This window comes from Lissotriton vulgaris, chromosome 4_1 (genome assembly GCF_964263255.1).
Source record: "Lissotriton vulgaris chromosome 4_1, aLisVul1.2, whole genome shotgun sequence".
NCBI lineage: Eukaryota > Metazoa > Chordata > Amphibia > Caudata > Salamandridae > Lissotriton > Lissotriton vulgaris.
The window spans coordinates 356,696,574-356,716,795 of record NC_141691.1 but is presented as its reverse complement, the minus strand read 5'-3'; the positions used below and the strand labels follow the sequence as shown (position 1 = coordinate 356,716,795).

Here is a 20,222-nt window from a genome sequence, read left to right as displayed (position 1 = left end):
CACCTGATCTTAACTGAAGGAAAAGCTTTTGTCCCCAGGGTTGGTTATGCTGTCCCAATAAGGTTCCAGGACTGGATACAGTTTAGCTACCACAAAGCGCCCCATAATGGAGTCAGATTTAGTTTTGTTCCAAACTCTTGCAGCTACATGGTCCCAATATAGATCTTTAATCGCTTTTTTGCTTGGAAAGAGCTCCCCGGTTGGATTATCCCATAAATTTGAGAGACCAAGATCACCTAAAGAAGACCTAAGATTTTTTAGCCAATCTATCCTATGAAAGGTATCAGCGTTTATTATGGCTAGAAACCCCTCTGCATAGTGCAGGATCTCCGGAGTAGTCCAGAGGCGTCTCCAATAAAGAATCGGGCGCAACCTCGCTAGGTCACTGACTGCTCTTCTCCCCAAGTCAAGACCAAGGGGAATCAGTGGGGTACTCTGCGGGAGTCCTGTAATTCCCCTAAAAAACCTGTTCTCGGAGGTCTGCAAGGGGAGAAGCTTCCCAAAGCCCCACAGCTCTGCCCCATAAAGAGCAGACCGAAGAGCCTTAGCGTCATATACTGCCAAAACGGGTTTTATTGGTTTGGACTTAGATTTTTTGTGTGCCACCCGAAGTGCCCCCGAGATCTGTTGGTGCCTCAAGACCGCCATTTCAATGTGCCTGGACCATCTCGAATCATTTGTTATCTGTATCCCAAGATAGGTGAATACAGTAACCACCTCTAACTCAGAACTATTCAAGAATATTTTTGGCCTGGGTCTACGTTTTGGTGCAAAGGCCATCAGCTTGGTCTTACCCACATTGACTTCCAGGCCATGCTCCCCGCAAAAAGAGTCGAAAATGTTTAGAGCTCGTTGCAGACCGCCTGGGGTTTTGGATAGAATTAGCGTATCGTCGGCGAACATCAAGATCAGAACCCTGAGGCCCGCCAACGGTAGCGCATCTACACTGGCGTCTAACATTCGAGCACTATCCCGTTTATGAATAATGAGAAGAGCAGGGGAGCCATTGCGCACCCCTGGCGCACTCCGCGTTCAACCGGGAAGTCAGCAGAGGATTCACCATGCATGCCCCATTGGATTTTGGCGAAGTTGCACTCATGCAACCTCATTACCAGGGTAAGCAGATCTGCCGGAAGACCCATTTCGCTCAAAACTGCCCAGAGCTTTCTCCTTGGGACCAGGTCGAAGGCAGCCCGCAGGTCAACAAAAGCAACATACAGGCTGCCTTCGCCTAGCACCACCGTCCCCCACTGTAACAGAGCAAAACGAAACACCTGGTCAAATGTTCTAGTGGCCTGCCGAAAAGCAGCCTGGTAAGGGGACAGGGCAATGTTCTCGTCAACCCAATCCATCAGTTTGTTAACCACCATCCTACCTACCACTTTTTGACAAGTGGCAATCAGGCTTATCGGCCTGTAGTTGACTGGAAGAGACCGATCCCCTTTTTTGTATATGGGTATGATGATCGCTCCCCTCCATAATTCCGGGACGACCGATCCCTTCACTATGGCATTTCCCAGGCGGAATATATATCTAGCCCACCGCGCCTTATTAATGAAAACATCAGCCGGTACCCCCTCTAAACCCGGGGCCCTTCCCCCGGGAACAGTGCATAGAGCGTCTTCAGTTTCTTTAAGAGTGAATACATTCCCAGTGGAATATACAGCTAAAATTGCTTCCATCCCCTTGTATTGTGCAGTCTCAGCATATTGGGGTTTAAAGTGATCTACCCAGGCACCCTCTGGGACGTTGTTACCGGGTTTATCTGGAATTCCACCTCTACCCCACTTAACAATATTCCAGAATAACCTAGAATCCTTAGCCCCCGAGGCTTCCTTTAGTTCGGCCCAATGCTGTTCGTCCCATAGTCTTTTAGCTAGGGTTAGGCTGGCCTTATAATGCTTTCTGGCGCCACTAATCACTACCCTATCCCTACTGTGAATTGCTCTGCCCAAGCTTAGCCTAGCTTCCCTACACTGGTGATTATACCATTTAGCTAGTCTAGGTGGTTGTTTGCTATTTGTCTTGCGGGGCCTCAGGAAGTGCGGTTTTAAGAGGGAAAAGAGTTTATAATGAATATCAGTTATTTCCCTTGACCCAGGGGTTACTGGGGTTGCATCCTCCATAGCGGTTATTGCAATATCCACCTCGGAGGTTATAAATGCCATGGATTCCACATTAGCCAGTACACTCGGCCAATTCAATCTACGCATGTTGTTAGACATATCAGGCAGCGGACCATCGATCGATTGAGAATTCCATTTTTTTTTTTAACTGGAAAAATACAGTTTTCTTTTAATTTTGGTAGGCTAGCTGTATAAACTCTGAATTTCAAATCCTAGGAAAATACAGGAAAAACGACATCAAAATCCACAAATATGGAAACTGAAAACATAAATTCCTAAGGAAAAGGTTACTTAGCTGTATACTTCTCCAATGTTGGCATCGTTCATGAATTAACATGCCTGCATCATTTCCTTTTGTCGTGGTGGATGCCTCCGGTAACAAATAAACAGCTAATGAAATGATGAAATGAAATGATTACGCACTTGTATAGCGCACGACTACCCGTAGGCATCTCGGTGCTTGTACGAATACCGCCGAGGAACCCTTCCTGGCCTTTTCCTGTGAGGAGTCCACTCCTGGGCACCCCCAAGGTGAAGTCAGGCATCCTCAGCGTTGTTGGGGCCGTTGTAGAGATTAAGCAAGCTATTGCCCAGAGGTACAGAGTGGGAGTCATGATTAGAATAGGCACCGAAGCGAAAATTATCAAGTCCGAGAAAATTGAGCCCGAGACCCGCCGAGGCAGGAATTGAACCCTGGTCCCGGCCAGACTACTGCATCAGGGTCTGCCACTCTAACCATTGAGCCACACTTCTCTGCAAAGCAGAATGGATATCAGCCATCAAGACCTAAGCAAGCTGTTATCACTTTATTAGCATCTCTACCTCATTGAACATGACCCAAAATCTAGACAATGAGTTGGATGTACTTTAAACTCTACTCCACTCGACAGACCATCTAAAGGTTAAGGGCACACCTAACAGCAGTGGAGAAGCAGGGCCGCAGGTGAATTTATGTAAGATATCAAAGCTGGAGAAGAACAAGTTACTTACCTTTGGTAATGCACTTCTTAGTGGATACTCTATCTTACCGCAGATTCCTCACCTTGTGAATATCCTCAAGTGCCAGACTGGATCTGGAAACTCAAAAAGCTGGGCTGCTATGCGCTGGTAGGTAGCGTTGTGTGACTGCGTCAACTCTGTTCCACTCCGAAAGTGACAGAGGAGCCGCATATAAGCTCCAACCATGTGCTCTGACGTCAGTTTCTTTCGCAAGCGCTGCTGCCCTCGTGACATAGAGCCAGTCACCGAATGGGAAGAACCAGTGTGCAGAATCCTAAGTTGGGACATTTTTAAAAAGGAGACTAGTACAGAGAATGGATAGGTGGGAGGGCTGTGAGGAATTCGTGGTTGGATAGTGTATCCACCAGAAACAACATTAAAGTTAGGTAACTGGTTCTTCGGATGTATACTTCTAACTGAAGATTCCTCACCTTGTGACTAGATACCAAAGCAAAACCGCCAAATAAGTGGGTGTGCGGAATGGCTCAGACAAAAAGTCCTGCAGGACCGAAAGGGTAAAATGCCCATCCCGTCAGAAACTACTGTCAACTAAATAGTGCTTTCTGAATGTGTGCACTAGCGCACATGTAGCTGCCTGAGAAATATTCAGGACAGGCACTCTTAGTGGAGAAGTGTGGCTCACCGGTTAGAGGAGGCAGACCCGGACGCAGAGGTCAGACCCGGGACCAGAGTTCAATCCCCGACGCGGCAGGGTCTTGAGCTCAAAATGCCCACGGACTCGATCATTCTTGCCTCAGTGCCTACTCAAATCATGGGTTCACACTCTGCAACTCTGGGCAATAGCTTGCTTAATCTCCACTACGGCCCCACCACGATGGGATGCCTGGCTTTCACCTTGGGGATGCCCAGTAGGGGTTATCTCGCAGGGAAAAGCCAGGATGGGTTCCCAAAGCAAGCGCCTTGAGACTTTACGGTGAAAGGCGCTATATAAGAACGTATGATTTACAAGCAAAGGCAGTGGTGCACAAATTACTTACCTTCGGTAATAATATATCTGTAAGAAATATTAGTAGCGATAGAGTCCTTACCTTAGAATTACCCCCAGGCATCAGACTGGATCCGGAAAGTTTTTCATTAGCACTACCCCTGCGCGTCAGTAGGCGTTCTCGTGTGGCTCGTGTGCATTTTTGGCGCCGGGATGACGTCGCTAGAGCTACTTAGATGCACCCCGCGCGCTGACATCAGTTCTGTACATGACTTTCCACGCCAGGAACGCAGAGCCATGCAAGAAACTGACCACTGGTGCCATGAAACTAGGCCCTAATCTTTCTTACAGATATATTGTTATCGAAGGTAAGTAACTTGTGCATCTGAAGGAAACAGGTAGTGATAGATTCCTTACTTTAGAATGGATACCCCAGCAATACCAACCCCGGTGGTGGGTCTGGAACCAAGATCACATCAGAAAATCCTGGAGAACAGAACGGCCAAAGAAGCAGTCTCTCCGGACTTGGCTGCCCAGGTGGTAATGCTTGGTAAACGTGTGCAGCGAAGCCCACATAGCTGCCTGACAAGTGTCATGCAAGGGAACTCTGTGTCCCAAAGCAGTAGTGGCTGCTGTTGCCCTGGCAAAATGGGGGTGTAGCCTCACCGGAGGCTTCTTTTTAGCCTAAGAATAACAAGCCTTAATGCACAGAACGACCCACCAAGAGATGGTCTGCTTGTGCACGGCCCGACCTTTCTTGGTGCCCACGTAGCCAACAAAGAACTGGTCATCCACCCAGAACTGTTGTGTGCGGTTCAGATAGAAAGAGAGCGCACATTTTGGATCCAGACGCTGGAGCCTCTCTTCCTCTTTTGAGGGATGCAGAAGCGGAAAGAAGGTGGGCAAAGTGATGGTCTGCCCAATGTGAAAGGCAGTGATAACCTTTGGCAGAGAAGATGGACGAGTCCGCAAAACAACTATGTGCGGATGGACTGAGACAAATGGAGACAAAGAAGAAACAGCCTGGAGCTCACTCATTCTTCTGGCAGAGGTTATGGTCACCAGGAATTCAGTCTTTAAAGTGAGAAGACGAAGAGGACAGGACAGTTGTGAAGTGGCTCAAAGGGAGCACACATTAGATAAGTCAGAAGTAGGTTCAAGTCCCACTGAGGCATTATGAAAGGAACAGGAGGGAAAAGATGAGTAATGCCTTTTAAGAATCAATTTACAACAGGAGACTTGAAAAGGGAGGGTTGATCTGGAAGCCGTAAAAAGGCTGAAATGGCAGAGAGATAGCCCTTGATAGTGCCCAGAGCAGAGCCCTGCTGTGCTGAAGAAAGACGAAAGAGGAGGACCTCTGAAAGAGGGGCCGAAAGGAGATCCACAGCCTTTGCTGTGCACCATGCCACAAATGTATTCCACCTGCAGGCGTATACCGTTTTAGTGGAGGGACGCCTGGCTGCCAAGATGACATCCCAAACTTCGGGAGGCAGGACAAAAGACGACAACTGCTGCTGCTCAATCTCCACGCAAGGAGGCGGAGGCTGGACAGGTTCGGGTGGAGGTTCCTCCCCTGCTGCTGCGACAGAAGATCCTCCCGAAGAGGCAGACGAAGCGGGGGATCGATCGCCATGCTGAGTAGCTCGGGATACCATACTCTTCAAGCCCAGTCCGGAGCCACAAGAATGACTTGGGCCCGGTTGCGCTTGATCTTCTTCAGCACTCTGGGTAGAAGTGCTATAAGCTGAAAGGCGTATAGTAGGCCGCAACTCCACTAGCGAGGAAGAGAGTTGCCTAGCGAGTCCCGCCTTGGAAATTTCAATGTGCAGAACTGATGACATTGCGTGTTCTCTTCGGATGCAAATAGACCTAACTGCTGAAAGAGACCTTCTGCCATGTCAGAGTTCAGACGCCATTCGTAATCCATCATGCACCGGGAAACAGGCTGAAAAAAAGGCTGAAAATAAGGAGGATTTAGGGTAGAAAGGCCCCACCAGCGTCGGAATCGGCGTTTGATCGACGCCGTTCCGACGCCGCGTCCGGTTCAGGGCTGAAACGGGGCTGAAACGGGGCACGAAGTTAGCGGTAGTACCGGAAGACGTCGGAGGTGGTGCCGGAGGCAGGGTTGACAACGGTGTAGGTGTTATCAGGTCAACCGGTGTCGTCCGGGATCCGAGCCCCAAAGAGTCGGGCCATGGCAGCAAGAAACTCTTGCACCTGTGCAGACGTCTATCACTAAGTGTTTCAAATGAGCAGCCTTAGCTCTGGTGGAATCCCTCAAAACTCCTGGAGGCTACTTCTTAAACAATGGACTGTAGCTCGTAATACAGAGAACTTTTCCATCATGAGCCCCTTGCCCTTCTTTGCTCAAGAAAAGCCCCACAAAGAGAAAATTATGCGCCCAAAGGGCCTCAGTGAGATCAATTCAAAAGTGCAAAGCTCTTTTGCGGTCCAAGCGATTGAGTCTCTCTCTTTCGAGAGATGAGGCGGGGCAAAGAAGGTCAGAAGGGTTATGGCTTGTCTGACATGAAAAGGTTCCACCACCTTCAGTAAGAACACAGCTTGAGGGCCTAAATATCAGTTTGTTTAGAAAAAGTGTGGTACTTGGCGGCTAGACTGAGTGGGCCTGAAACTCAGTCACACAGAGTGCTGATGTTATTGCAACCAGAAAGATAATTTTTAAGGTGAGGAGGTGCACTGGACAATTTGCAATATTTCAAAAGGGTTACACACGAGAAAAGAGAGAACCAAATGTAAGTCCCGCTGTGGCAGGGGCTTTAGCACAAACGAATGCTAAGCAACTTTAAGAAAACGCATTACAAAGGGTGATTTGGACAGAGACAGCTAGTCATGTAAATGCAGAAAGGTAGAGAAGGCCGACAAGTAACCTTTAAAAGTGCCCACAGCAAGAACGTTGTCAGTCAAAGAGAAAAAAAACAAGAATACATTTGAAAGTTTGGCATGCAACGGTTTTGTCCAGAGGGTGAAGGACCAAGTCACTAACTTATCTCCGCACAAGATATACACTGATTTTGAGAAAGTATGCCTGGCTGCCAGTATTACATCAATGACATCAGGAGTAATGTTAAAGGAGATCAACTGCTGCCGCTCAATGTCTATGCATGGAGGTGCAGGCTCAGGTGCAAAACCTTGCACTGCTGCTGCCACAGAAGACACTACCGAAACAGCAGCCTGTTCAAAGGACAAATACTCAGGCCAAGGAGTTCAGGGTACCACACTTTCTTGGCTCAATCTTGGGCCACCAAGATGACTAGGACCCAGTGGTTTCTGATCATCTTCAGTACTTTGGGCAGGAGAGGCAGTGGCAGGATGACATACAGGAGTCTTGTGCTCCACTCCTTGCAGAGTGCAAAAGCAGTGGCTGGGCATTCTTGGTGGTGGTGTTATTCCATTCCAAGAAGACCGCAGTGCCACCTTTGTGTGTAACAGCTACTCATGATCATCTTGACAATGTTAGTGGAGTTCATCCGTCCAGGCATTTAAAGGTCCTGCCAGATGTGGTATTGTAAGGGAAATACCCTGACGATTCAGCCAGTTCCAGAGGTACAGATTCTTATGGCACAAGGCCCAGTCAACTCCATTCCACTCCCTCGCTCTGCTTGTTGCAGTATTACATAGCAGTTGACTTATCTTTAACAGCCTGCACCAACCTCTCTTTTATAGTGGGCAGGAAGTCCTGCACAGCCAAGCAAATCACACACAACTCCAGAAAACTGATATGGAGGAGGGTCTTTGCCAGAGTCCAGAGTTCTCTGATCTCTAACTCTACCAGGTGACCTTCCCAAACCAGTAGTGACGTGTCCGGCACCACCGCCAACTCTGGGTGGGGTTGGCAGTGGTGGGGGGGGGGAATCTTTTACTGGTCCAACTCAGGTCAATCAGCTACCATTGCAGATCTTTTGCAGTCTCCTCCGACACCTGCATGAAATCTTATAGGTTCCTCTGGTGCTGGGCCCACTGGCACTTCAAATCCTACTGCAGTTTTTATGTGCCATCTGACATGGTCAGCAAGTTGGATGCAGGAGGCTAGCAGGCCAGTACGCCTCAGAACCATCCTGACCAACCTTGCCTCCTACCAGTTGGCTGTATGCAAATAGAGGAGCACTAAAGATATTTTATAGTTATTGCTAGTGGTGGAGGGCATCGGGAGGGGTGATTTGGGAAGTACACTGCTCCCTGATGGCGGGTAGTTGCATTTTGGGACCACAGCCTCGACCTCAAAAGGGTTGGGAAGCCGGTTAAGCGGGTGGTGGGCCCTGATGCAGATGATACACCAACCCCTTGGCATATTCCTGTACAGAGCGAAACTTCTAGATGGATAGCCAGGCTGGTGCCGAAAGGCCCAATGGGTGTGCGTGGCTTAGTTCTCTGCAAAACTTTCTAGGGCCATCGCAGGGGATGTCCATTAGGGTTGCCTGGACAGCACCAGAAAATCCCATGGATCTGATCTATGCATAGTGCCTTAGCACCACAGTTGTCCCAATAGCCCTTATTAAACAATCAGTGGTGTCTAGGCCCAATTGTATGTCGAGCTTGGCCACATCCTAGCCATTCTGAATAGTTTGGGGCAAGGAAGGCCTCAAATCTTCTGGGACTGCCATTGAGATTTCACCAACTATGTACCAAAGTGCATGAGTGTAGCGTACTAGAAGGCACCTGGCATTGACCGACCTCAAGATAAGCCTGGTCGAAGAAAATCTTTTATTTCAAATGTTTCCATACATTTGGACTCTATCTGGAGGAGTGATCGGAAAGACATTAGGCTTCACTCTGCTGGTGGATGCCTGTACCACCACAGGAGTTGGACGCTGGGATAAGTAATCTGGGTTGCCTTGTGCTGTTCTATGGTCGAATGTGACATGGCTTTTGACCGGAAGGAAACACCATAGTTTACCCAAGTGCCCAATAGGTTCTCAGTGAAGGGCTCATTGAAAGGCAGGCAAGGTTGTGTTGGTGTGTGACCAGACTAAAGGGCCACAGTGAGAACATTTGTTTGCACCTCCATACTGAAGAGGTTTATGTTAAGGACTTTAGCAGCCCTCCTAATAACAGCTGCAAACAATGTACTTCCCTCAGCTGTTGGGCCAGGGGGAGGACTAATGTAGTACCAGGTGAGGTATCCAACTTGCTGGCATCTTATAGACCCATATATCAATTATCTTCAGTATAAGTTGAGAGAAACTCTTTTCCTCTACCACAGGAGAGGATTGTTTCAGATATTTTTCTCGAAGGATCCCTAAAATAATACATGAAACAAGCCTCTTGCTGAACAGCCAATAGAAGGACAAGGCTATTAGAAGCTCTTTCGGTAAAAATATGGTAGCACACAATATTTGGGGTACCTGATACAGTTGCTCCAATCCTGTTCATCAGAATGAGTACTCCAGCCAAAGATCTGCCCTTCATTGTCCTCTGTGCCATCATCTTCTGTAATGTCTGGTTTGGCCTGATGTGGATGTGGCCTCAAAGGAAGAGGCTGAAGGCGAGGCTGAGTCTGTGGAGGGAATACAGGCTCTTGTGACCATGTAACTGACAGTGTGGTAGAGAGGAAACCCTAGTGTAATTGTCCGCCATAATGAACTGGAGATAGTTCAGCAGATCCACCAGGAACTGCAAGATAGTTGGCTTATGGTATCGGTCATTATGAAAATCATCCTCTCATTCTGGGTCATAGTGTGGGTATCCCACACAGTGACACTTATCTTCATAATTGAGAAAGTAAAAGAGCTTGACCTCACAGTGAGTAATAATCACCCTACTTAAAAGTCCTCGTCCCACTTGACATTCATATCAGTTAGGATGTAAGTTCGCCCAAAGGGATCACCTTCACCAGGTTTGTCATTACCCTCTTCTATGTCAATGTCCAGAAGTTCACAGGTGGGGAAGGAAACACCATGCAAGATGATGTATGAGCTAGTAACAGAACATTTGGAATGTCCCTGGCAATATAAATTGCCAAAGAATCGGGCATCATCCTGACAGCTAATGATGATGATTTTTCTGTAAACAGGGTAAATGATGGGGAAACTTTCGCTACAATAGTTGTTGACAATTATGAGGCTGACTTATCCAACGGTGGAACAGTCAATTATGAAACTGTCCGCGACCAAGGTCTTGTCGACCAGGAAGTCATAGCCAACAAAGGAGAACAAGAATTTCCAGCAGAGCTAGAGATGGATACTTGGCGTTTGATGATGAAGGCAACTATGACAGTGGTCTTGATAGGAAAATCGATGAACATCGAGGCACCTTCATGTGGGATGAAATTGTCTGCAAATGTAGCTTCTTGCCACAGGCCCCACAGGGTATAAAAAGAGGATTTCGGGATGACCCAACCACGACTAAAGAATTCAAGTCCCCTGGCTCAAGAATTTCCCTGACAAACAATTTCAATGGATGAATCTGCCAAAGGGGTTAAGGTAATCCAGGAAACATGAATTGTAACCTTTTCTGTAGAATGTCGTCTTAAGAAAGGAATATGCACATACAATGTGTGGTAGAAATCTGAGCAATGGAACGGTCGTTCCTGATATTCTTTAGAAATCTGGTCAGTAGTGGTATGGGCGGAAAGGGGTACTGAAGGTCTGAGCTCCACTCGAGACATTCAGAGCACAACTACCTCACTGACTTACATTTAAGTAATTTTCAAATCAGCTAGATCTGCTGCTAAAGTGGAATTTGTCACCTACCTCTCTAGGGTTATTTGCTGTTCTGCACCACTGTTTGTTACTGGAGGGTCCCACCTCGATGATGGAGGAGATTCAAGCATGTGAAACATCCAATGCAGGAGAATGAGAAGTTATATTTGAAAGAGTTGTGCTTTTCCACTGGAATCAGGGGGAATCCCACCAGTAATGTGTAATCATGGGGATGAAACAATGAATAATGTTTCTGAGCACAAAGTAAAAATGCATAGAAAGCTGTACATCGCACACAGGCTGAATTCCTTTTGGGAAGGAAAGGGTGTTGAGGCTGTGATTCAGCCAGTCTCCCTTCTGATATGAGGAAGTGTTGAAACGCCAGTAAACCATAGTCAGCATGTTGGGTAAGGATAACTGAACCAGCCAATGATGGTTAGGAATTAGTAATGCATGGATCATCAGTGTACTCTGAGACTCAGGCAGTTAACATCAGTGCATAAAGTGGTGATTCCGAAAACTGATAAGCATTGCGTTGGAATATTTTATGAGATGCTAAGACGATGCTAAGAAGCCGCTAGCCCAGAAAGTCTCTAGAAACAACTGGCTAGCATTTGATGACAAGAAACAATTCAAGAAAAAGAATCTTTGAAAGAGTGTCCAAGCTCCAAAATGTACAACTGATGTGAAAGTTATGGACTTGTTTATTTTTATGAGGTTGGGAAGTGTGCAAAAATTCTGTGACCATTTGCCTCAGCAGGAAACTAGCAGGAAGTAGCAAAGGGCCCAGCAGGGAAATCACCATTCTTGGTTTCAGAACCTCCCACTGGTTTATTTACTAGCCCCCATTGCCGTGGGTCCAAATATTTTCCTCAGGAACACCTAATCCTCACATACCCGGACTCAAACATTCACCAGCAGATTCCAAACCCCCAAGAACTAAGCTGTTTCACAGCAACCTGCCCCCGCCTCTGAACATAAATGGTCTGTGGATGACATGGCACACTCACCGCCATGGTTCCAACCATATCTCAGGCTTGTTGACACCCTACACCTCTCCCCAAATCTAATACCAGAGCAAGGAGACGGTGCAGTTGCTGAATGTCGACAGATTTCTTTCGTAGTTGATAGGTGTAGGCACTTCCTTGGTGTGGCAATGAGGTACATGGAAACAGTCCAGCTGATTTCAATTTAAACTAGACATAATGACACTGAACTAAGTACTTACATTGCGAAGTTGTTTAATTTGTTCCCGTTCTTCCCTTAAATGCTCCATTTTCCTCCTCATTGTAAATCCTGGATCCACAAATGCACAGTCCTGGCGAGATGAACGACTAAAAGCTGCAGGAAAAATATCTATTATTACACCCCTTTACAAGTAAAACATACATTTCTAATACTAATATCTTTAGAGTTAAACCTTGAACATTATTTCTCAAATAGACAAAAGATTACGCATGTTTAACATGCTTAGTATTAGTGAACAAGTCACTTACCTTCGGTAACGTCCTAGCTGGTAGAGACTCTCTAACTGCAGACTCTACCTTCGAATTATCCTCAGGTTTCAGACTGGATTCGGAAAAGTTTTGTGAGTACTACCCCTGAACGTCAGTAGGTGGCGATGTTCGGCTCCGTATGGCGAAGTCGTTGGAAGTGAAGTGCGCGGTGCCTATATCGGTGCAACCCCAAAGCGCTGACGTCATTAGGTTTTCACAACTTTTCACGCCAAGAGCGCGGAGCCAAAAAGAACACTGACCACTAGAGGGAAAACTAGGACCCTGAAAGGGGAACAGCCCTATCCTTAGAAATCCATTCACAGATCGGGGAGGATGTGTGGGTTGGTAAAGAATCTGCGGCTATTGGGAGTCTTCATTAGATAATGCGTTACGAAGGTAGGTAACTTGTTCATCTGACAGAGACTTCTAGTCACAGCGTTCTTACATTAGAACAGATACCCAAGCAATATCGCCCCAGAGGTGGGTCTGCAACACAACTTCACACTAAAAAGTCCTGCAGGACTGAACAGGCCAAGCGCCCATCCCTACGGACCTGACTGCCCAGGCAGTAGCACTTGGTAAACATGTTCAGAGATGCCCACGTTGTTTATTGGCAGATGTCCAGGACCGAAACTCTGTGTGCTAACACAGTGGTCGCAGCCTTGGCTCTGGTGGAAGGAGTACACAAGCCCTCATGGGGTTGCTTCTCGGCCAGTGCATAGCAGATTTGGATACAGAGCACAATCCATCACCGGATGGTCCATTTCTGTACCGCCTTCCCTTTCTGGGCTCGGACATGAAGAGTTGTTCATCCACCCGGAACTCTTGTGCGGTCATGGTAGAACAACGCTCTTTTTGGGTCCAGCCGGTAGAGTCACTCCTGTTCTTTAGGGGGATGAGTTGGAGCATCAAAGGCAGGTAGGGTGATGGACTGGCCATTTGAATGGGAGTGACCACGTTTGGTAGGAAGAAAGCTGTAGTGCGAAGGACCAGCCTGTCTGGGAAGATGTTGAGGTATGGATGCTTAGATGACAAAGCATGGAGTTTCCCTACCCTCCAGGCAGATGTTATTGCCACTTGAAGGGCCGCCTTGATAGTTAGAAGCCTGAGAGGACAGTTAGGTAGTGGCTCAAAAGAGAGTATATCAGGAAAGTCAGAACTAAATTTAGGTCCCACTGAAGCATGATGAATGGCAAAGGTAGAAACAAGTGTTGGAGACCTTAAGAAACCAATATACAATAGGGGACTTGATAAGGGGCGACTGATCAGGCAACCACAGAAATGCAGAGATGGCAGAAAGCTTGTCTTTTAGGGTGCATAAAGCAGAGTCCGTCTGGGCAAAAAAGAGCATATAATAGAAGGAACTTACACCATGCAACAAACTTGTCCCATTGGCAAGCATATTTCATCTTGGTGGAGGGACGCTTGGCTGCCAAGATGGCATTACAGACTTTGGGCAGAAGGTCGAAAGCATTCAACTATCGGGGCTCAATCTCCACACCTAAAAGTGTTGACAGGTTCGGGTGGAGAACCCTCCTCTACTGCTACGACAGAAGATCCTTCCAAAAGGGAAGCCTGATCTGAGGACCGCTGGCTATGTTCAGCAACTCAGGATACCAGACTCTCAGAGTCTAGCCCTGAGCCACAACAATGACTTTGGCCTGGTCGTTCCTGATATTCTTTAGAACTCTGGTCAGTAGTGGTATGGGCGGAAAGGGGTACTGAAGGTCTGAGCTCCACTCGAGACAAAAGGCGTATCTGTGCGAGAGAAGCCTCAAACTTCAGGGCAAAGAACTGCTGACATTGTGAATTCTCTGCGGTGATGAACCAATCGTACCAAGGTTCTTCCCACTGCTGAAAAAGACCTTGATCTACGTCCGGGTGGAAATGACATTTGTGATCTGCTAGGCATCTTCAGTTGAGTTGGTCTGCCCTGGCGTTCAGAGATCCCGGAAGGTGCTGAACCACCTAGGAAATGCCCTGACTTTACAGCCATGTCCAGTGACACAGGGCTTCTAGGCAACGGGTCCACAAGGCCACCCGCCCTGTTTGTTGCAGTACCACATGGTGTTGGTGTTGTCTGTGAACACCTGTAATAGCCTTCATTGGTGGAGAGTAGAAAGGATTTCAACGCCAGACAGATCGATTGGAGCTCAAGCAGATTATTGTGCAGCCTAGATTCTGCCAGAGACCTCTGATCTCCACCTCTCCCATATGGCTGTCCCATCCCAAGAGTGACACATCTCTCACTACGGTCGTTTTTAGCAATGGGTCTACTTTTGGCTAAACGGCAAGGGGCATGCAGGTGGGGAAGGGGGCGGGCCCCCAAATTCAAGTCCTGGATACTCACTATGACCACCTGGCAAGCCCAATTACACTCTTATGCAGAACTGCTGCCAATCAGATCGCGGAGTAGGGATATATGGAGCCCACTCACTTCATACCTTCTTAGACAAGAGGCAAATGAGGTAGAGGAGATGGAGGGGGCGGGGCAAGCTGGCAACGGGGAGACTTACCTACGCTAGATGCCCTTGTGGAGAGCTCCGGGGAGGTTGAAGATAACGGGTTTATTGTGACATGGGAATGACACCGACGAGATAGAAATGCAAGACTTGTGCCTATTTGGAGTTATGTTAAATTTCCTACACGTACTACCGCAACTTCAGTCATACTGTAATGTGCTGATGAGAAAATGCTGAGATAATTGTTACATTGACATGTTTAAGAATGTCTTCAATATTGCGTTTTACCTTCTGTACACTGTGCATATTGTTTAAGGGGAGGGAGGGTGGTAGTTTATCTTTTTTTTTTGTCATGGACAATATGACTGTAGACACGGGAAGGTGTTGATCCCATGTTTGAAACTTTGACAGATGATTGGATGATTATATTACACTGATGTACCGTGCTACTGAACAATAAAGGTTTTTGAAAGCAAAAAAAAAAACCATCTCTCACTACGGTCAGATCTGGTTAGGAAAGGGAGAGGCGTCTGCAGCTGACCCAATTGCGGTTTGTTACCAACACTTCAGATCTTTTGCAGTGCCCTTCAAGAGCTGGATCATGTCGGAAAGATTCTCCTGATGCAGCGCCCACTGGAACATCAGGTTCCACTGCAGGGCCTGCATATGCCAGAAGGCATGTGTCAAAAGCAGGATGCAGGAGGCCTCACTGTCAGTCTCTCCGAAATCCAGGATAGAACCTGAAACATTGGTATCATAGCCTGAATATCCTGGACGCGTCAGTCGGGAGGAAAAGCCCAAAACTACACTATGTCCAGAACACTTCAGATTAAATGGAGCATCGGAGAATGGGTCAAGTGCGACTTCTGCACGTTGATAGTGAACCCCACTAAGTACAGGAGGTCAGCCGTAGACCGGAGGTGGGAGACGACTGCCTGGGATGAGCCAACCTTCAACAGCGTCATCAAAATAGGGGAAAACTGGCTCACCTGATCTCCGCAGATGAGCTGCTGCCACTGCCATCACCTTGGTGAACACCCGAGGAGCATTGAAGAGGCCTAATGGGAGTATGGTTAACTGAAAGTGCTCATGGCCTACTGTGAACCACAGGTAACATCTGTGGGCAGGCAGGACGGGGATGTGGAAGAATGCATCCTGCAAGCCTAACGCTACCATCCAGTCTCCTGGGTCCAAGACAGACAGTTTCTCCTTTTTCAGGAAGCAATTGAGAGGATGAAGGTCTCCATCCTTTCTTGGGCACCGGAAAGTAGCGGGAACAGCAATCAGGACCTACTTCTGATGCTGGAAGCCTCTCTATGGCTCCCTTGGTCAAGAGAGCCACGACTTTCTGGCAAAGTAAGGAGAAATGGTCAGCCTGTCGTAATTAGCTGGCATGGGTGGAGGGATGATCACAAAGGGGAGAGAGTAGCCCCTTGGACACTGTGGAGAACCCAGCGGTCTGGTGTTATTGATCTCCAGTGGTGCAGGTGATGGTGTATCTTGCTGCCCACTGGTTGTCCATGATGGTCGGATGTCAAACTAAAGTAGCTTGGAGTCTGCGGCTACTGGGGGAACGGTGGCCTGGGCTGACATCTGGCTGCTTGAATCATGTGGTCTGTGATTGTTGTATCCTAGGCTGAGCAGAGGCTCGGAAGCTGGTGTGTCATGGTAGCTGGGCAGGTACAGATACGGTGCAGCTGGAAGCATTGACAGTGGGACTGGCATGAGGGGAGGTCGAGGTGGCTCGACCAGCACCGGTCAGTATCCGTCTGTGGATCCCAGGGGCCTGACTAGCACTGAGGGTGGACCTGCCGAATGCTTTGGGGTGGATGGCGCGACAATCAATGCAAGTCTTAGCGTTGTGCTCACTCTCAAGACACCAGTGACAGACGAGATGCTGGTCCGACACTGGCTTTTGCAGGTGACAGGAGCCTCAGGGCTTGAATCCAGTCTTCCTCGTGGACATCCCTGCCACACCAGGAGGCGAACCTAAAAAAAACTTCGACAAAAAGTAGAAATGAGTCAAAACGTGACTGAGGGTAACTCTCTCCAGATCTGCACTGACTGGCGCACAAATAAAACAACTGACGTCAGTGCACTGGGGTGGCGCCTATATAGGCACTGAGCATGTCATTTCCGGAGCAGATAACACAACACTGCTGATGTCACGTGGAGCCAAACTATGCCACCTACTGGTGCACAGTGGTACTGCTCAAGAAAATATTCCCGATCCAGTCGGACACCGGGGAGAATTGTAAGGTAAGAAATATGCGGTTAGAAATCTCTATCTGATCTCTGATAATTAAGCTCCTCATTTTTAGCTAATAAGTGTGTAATAGCATTAACACCCTAAAATTATTAACACCAGTAGATAGAGTTTACTATGCCAAACATTAATTGAGCACAGCTCCAAATCACAACTTATTAGGTTGTCAATCGACATCAGTCACACATTATATTAGATTCAGTTCAGCATATTACCTGCCAAGCTTGTTTGGCACTTTCCTGCTTTGGCCAAATGCAGCCTCATTACAAGCCCCATAATAATATCAATGAGTTTCCGAATTATGACATCTGTGGTAAACCCAAAGACCTAGAGTGTTTCACCTAAACACTTCTGCTGCTGAAAACAACTGAAATATCAAGGTGAAACTGTGGGGAAAATGAGGAATAATCAGGGGAATATAGTGTGGCATTCCACATCACCCTGGTAATTCTGCATTTATGAAACAACCCTCAGATTACAAAATCTCATGGCATTTCCTACCTTCAACAAGGAGTTATCTATAGCCCCAGTATCAGCAAATTCAAGGACAGTTTACCGCCCTTTTGAGACAAGACCCTCAGAAGGTTACCTCTCAAGACAGTTGCATAAGGTCATAGAAGTGCAAAGGTTCAAGAAAAAACTCATCAATTAAGCAATGGCTATGTATAATTCCCTGAGATGAGAAAGTCTTCTAAATTGAGCAAAAGACTCGTTTGGTGGAAAAATCTATATCGGAGAAGAATATTGTGTAATCTGTAGTGGTTACCAGTTACAAGTTTATGGAGGAAAGTTTACTGTTAGATTTCGTCAAATGAAGCAGCTATGATCGGGGTTTGCATAGTATGGTAAATCAGCTCTTTCAGTGTGTTTTTTAATGTGCAGGTTGTCTCCTACTACATGATGGAAATATTCAGAAGCCAAGAAGTTGAGCAAGGTTATTGGGTCCGTCATCCGTTCTGGATAGGAAACCTCATGTGCACATCAATCTATTAACTATTTCATGTGAGCCAAGAGTGAGTTCTGAATACCATTACTGCAGTGGCTGGAGTAGGGCACTCAAGATATTTTACGTTGTGTTCCAAACACAAGAACCTAAAATGTTAGCATTTTGTGTGTTCTGCCATGGAACTGTCTCTATTTGTGAGGGCACAACTGGCAAAAAAGGTTGGCAAGTTATTGTTGATGATGCAATCATGATACCTCCTGATTCTCCAGTTTAACCGTCTGCTTTAACATTTACCACCCATGGCGACAGATTACAGGAGCGGGTTTATTTGTCAGTCAAGCCAGTGTCAGCAGGCTCGAGCTTCTGTCAAGAGTGTTTATTCCTTACGGCTCTCTGTTCATTCAAGTTACATATTGTAGATGTGCTGTATGTATCATGACCTTTAACGCAAGGGTAGCAAGAAGCATTAGGAGGCTTGATGGGCAGTCCCCAATTAGCTAAGTTTTTGTTCTGAAGAGCTGTGATCATAGACTCAGCTTGTTCCCACAGTTAGTTGCCTGCTGTCTGCCACCATTGCACTTGGCCCCATGGATTTACATACATCAATATCCTGAATAGATTGTTTTTACTCGTTTGCCTACAGTCTTCAAGTCTAGTATGAGTGTATAACTCTGCATTTGGGCTTCTTTTTCCTAGTGGAAAATAGTAGTGTAATACAGGAATGTTGGAAATGGCCCTTTTTAATGGTTATCCCCAAACTTTTTGCTTCTTCCTCCTATTTTTTCTTGACCAGTGGTTGTTGGCTCTGGGCACTTTACCACTGCTGATCAGAGCTACAGTGCATATGCTCTCTGTGTAAATAGTTATTGTGATTGGCTATCCACAATTGCCATTTTTGTTTTACTAGTTGGTCCCCAGTAAAGTGCACTGAGTGTGCCAGGGTTGGTAACTCAAAGGCTAAAAGTGGGCTTGCAGCACTGATTCTGCCACCTACATGAGTAGCCCTGAAAAGGTGTTTCAGGCCTGCCACAGCGGTGCCTGTGCGCAGTTTGTTTACTGTCATGTCGACCTGGCCAGTGCACCCCACTTCCCAGGCCTCACCCTTCCCTTTTCTTACACAGGGAACACCCCTATGGTAGGCCCAAGGTACCCCCGGGCAGGGGTAGGACATGTACTGGTGTGTTTAACGTCCTGATAGTGAAATACTGCCAATTTCTTTTTTCCCTATTGAAAGGCCATATTTCCCAGAGGACTGAATGAGGAATACTTTCTAACATTTTACAAGCATATCTTCCCATAGGGATAAGATAGAAAAATTGAGTTTAGTTCCCTGAACTCAGAATATAACAACACATCTTTTAGTAAAGATGGTTTTTAAATTGTGTGTTGAAAATAACACTTTTAGAAAGTGGCTATTTTCTTATTCAACCTTCCTGTGTGCCTCTGCCTGTTTGTGGATTGACTGCCTGGCTTTGGAGTGACAGGGGCTGGGGAGTTGCAGTGGCTCCAGGAGTCTGGATGAGTCAGCACTAGGCTGAATAGGCCTGATCTGCATTTGGAGTGGTGGAAGGAGTAGCACCTGTACCTGAATAGGGCTGTGCTTGCCTTCCACAATGCTGGCTCCGCCACGCGGCTGAAGAGGACCGACGTAGCACCGCGCATCACCGCCCCATCGATCGCGGACGCATCCCGAAGATCCACACATCGTACCTGTGTGACACGCTTTTCCCGACGCATCACCTGCGGACCGGAACCGGCACAAAGAATCACTGCATCACTCCCCCTACTTACCGGAATCGACGCAACCCTTCCTCTGCGTGCAGCGGGACTGTCACATCGCCGTCTCAGGAATGTCGCATCTCTTTGTTTTCCAACGCTACGGCTGTTTGGATGGGTGAACGTTGACGCAACTACAGGTACTTTGGTGATAAGTCACGCATCCATAGTTTTCTATGGTACAAGCTCTTAAAACCTTTTTAAAAGTCCTATTTTTAATTGTGTATGTTGTGCTTTTGTCATTTTGGTCTTGTTTAGTTTAGATAAAGATATTTTATTTCTCTTAACTGGTGTGGTATCCTTCTGTGGTGTTTGCACTGTGTTACTATGAGTGTTGGTACACATACTTTACACATTGCCTTTGGGATAAGCCTGTCTGTTCGTAACAAGCTACCAAGGGGGTGAGCAGGGGTTATCTAGAATGTGTATCCCCCTTACACTGACTGTCGTAAATATTTAATTTACCGTCTTAATTTCTATGCAGGTAAGTACTTAATCAATAATAACTCAATCGGAAAGAAAGAAACAGAGTCCGTGGTGTTAGAG

The 20,222-nt window shown here is 47.0% G+C and overlaps 1 protein-coding gene across 2 annotated transcripts in view; it reads right to left on the bottom strand.

Moving 5' to 3' along the window:
• LRCH2 (leucine rich repeats and calponin homology domain containing 2) overlaps nucleotides 1-20,222 on the bottom strand; it is a 927,979-nt gene that overhangs the window by 134,817 nt on the left and 772,940 nt on the right. For both annotated transcript variants that reach the window (XM_086918732.1, XM_086918733.1), the window contains one exon: nucleotides 11,959-12,071. In XM_086918732.1, the coding sequence (XP_086774858.1) occupies nucleotides 11,959-12,071 (113 nt within the window). The remainder of the gene's footprint in view (nucleotides 1-11,958; nucleotides 12,072-20,222) is intronic.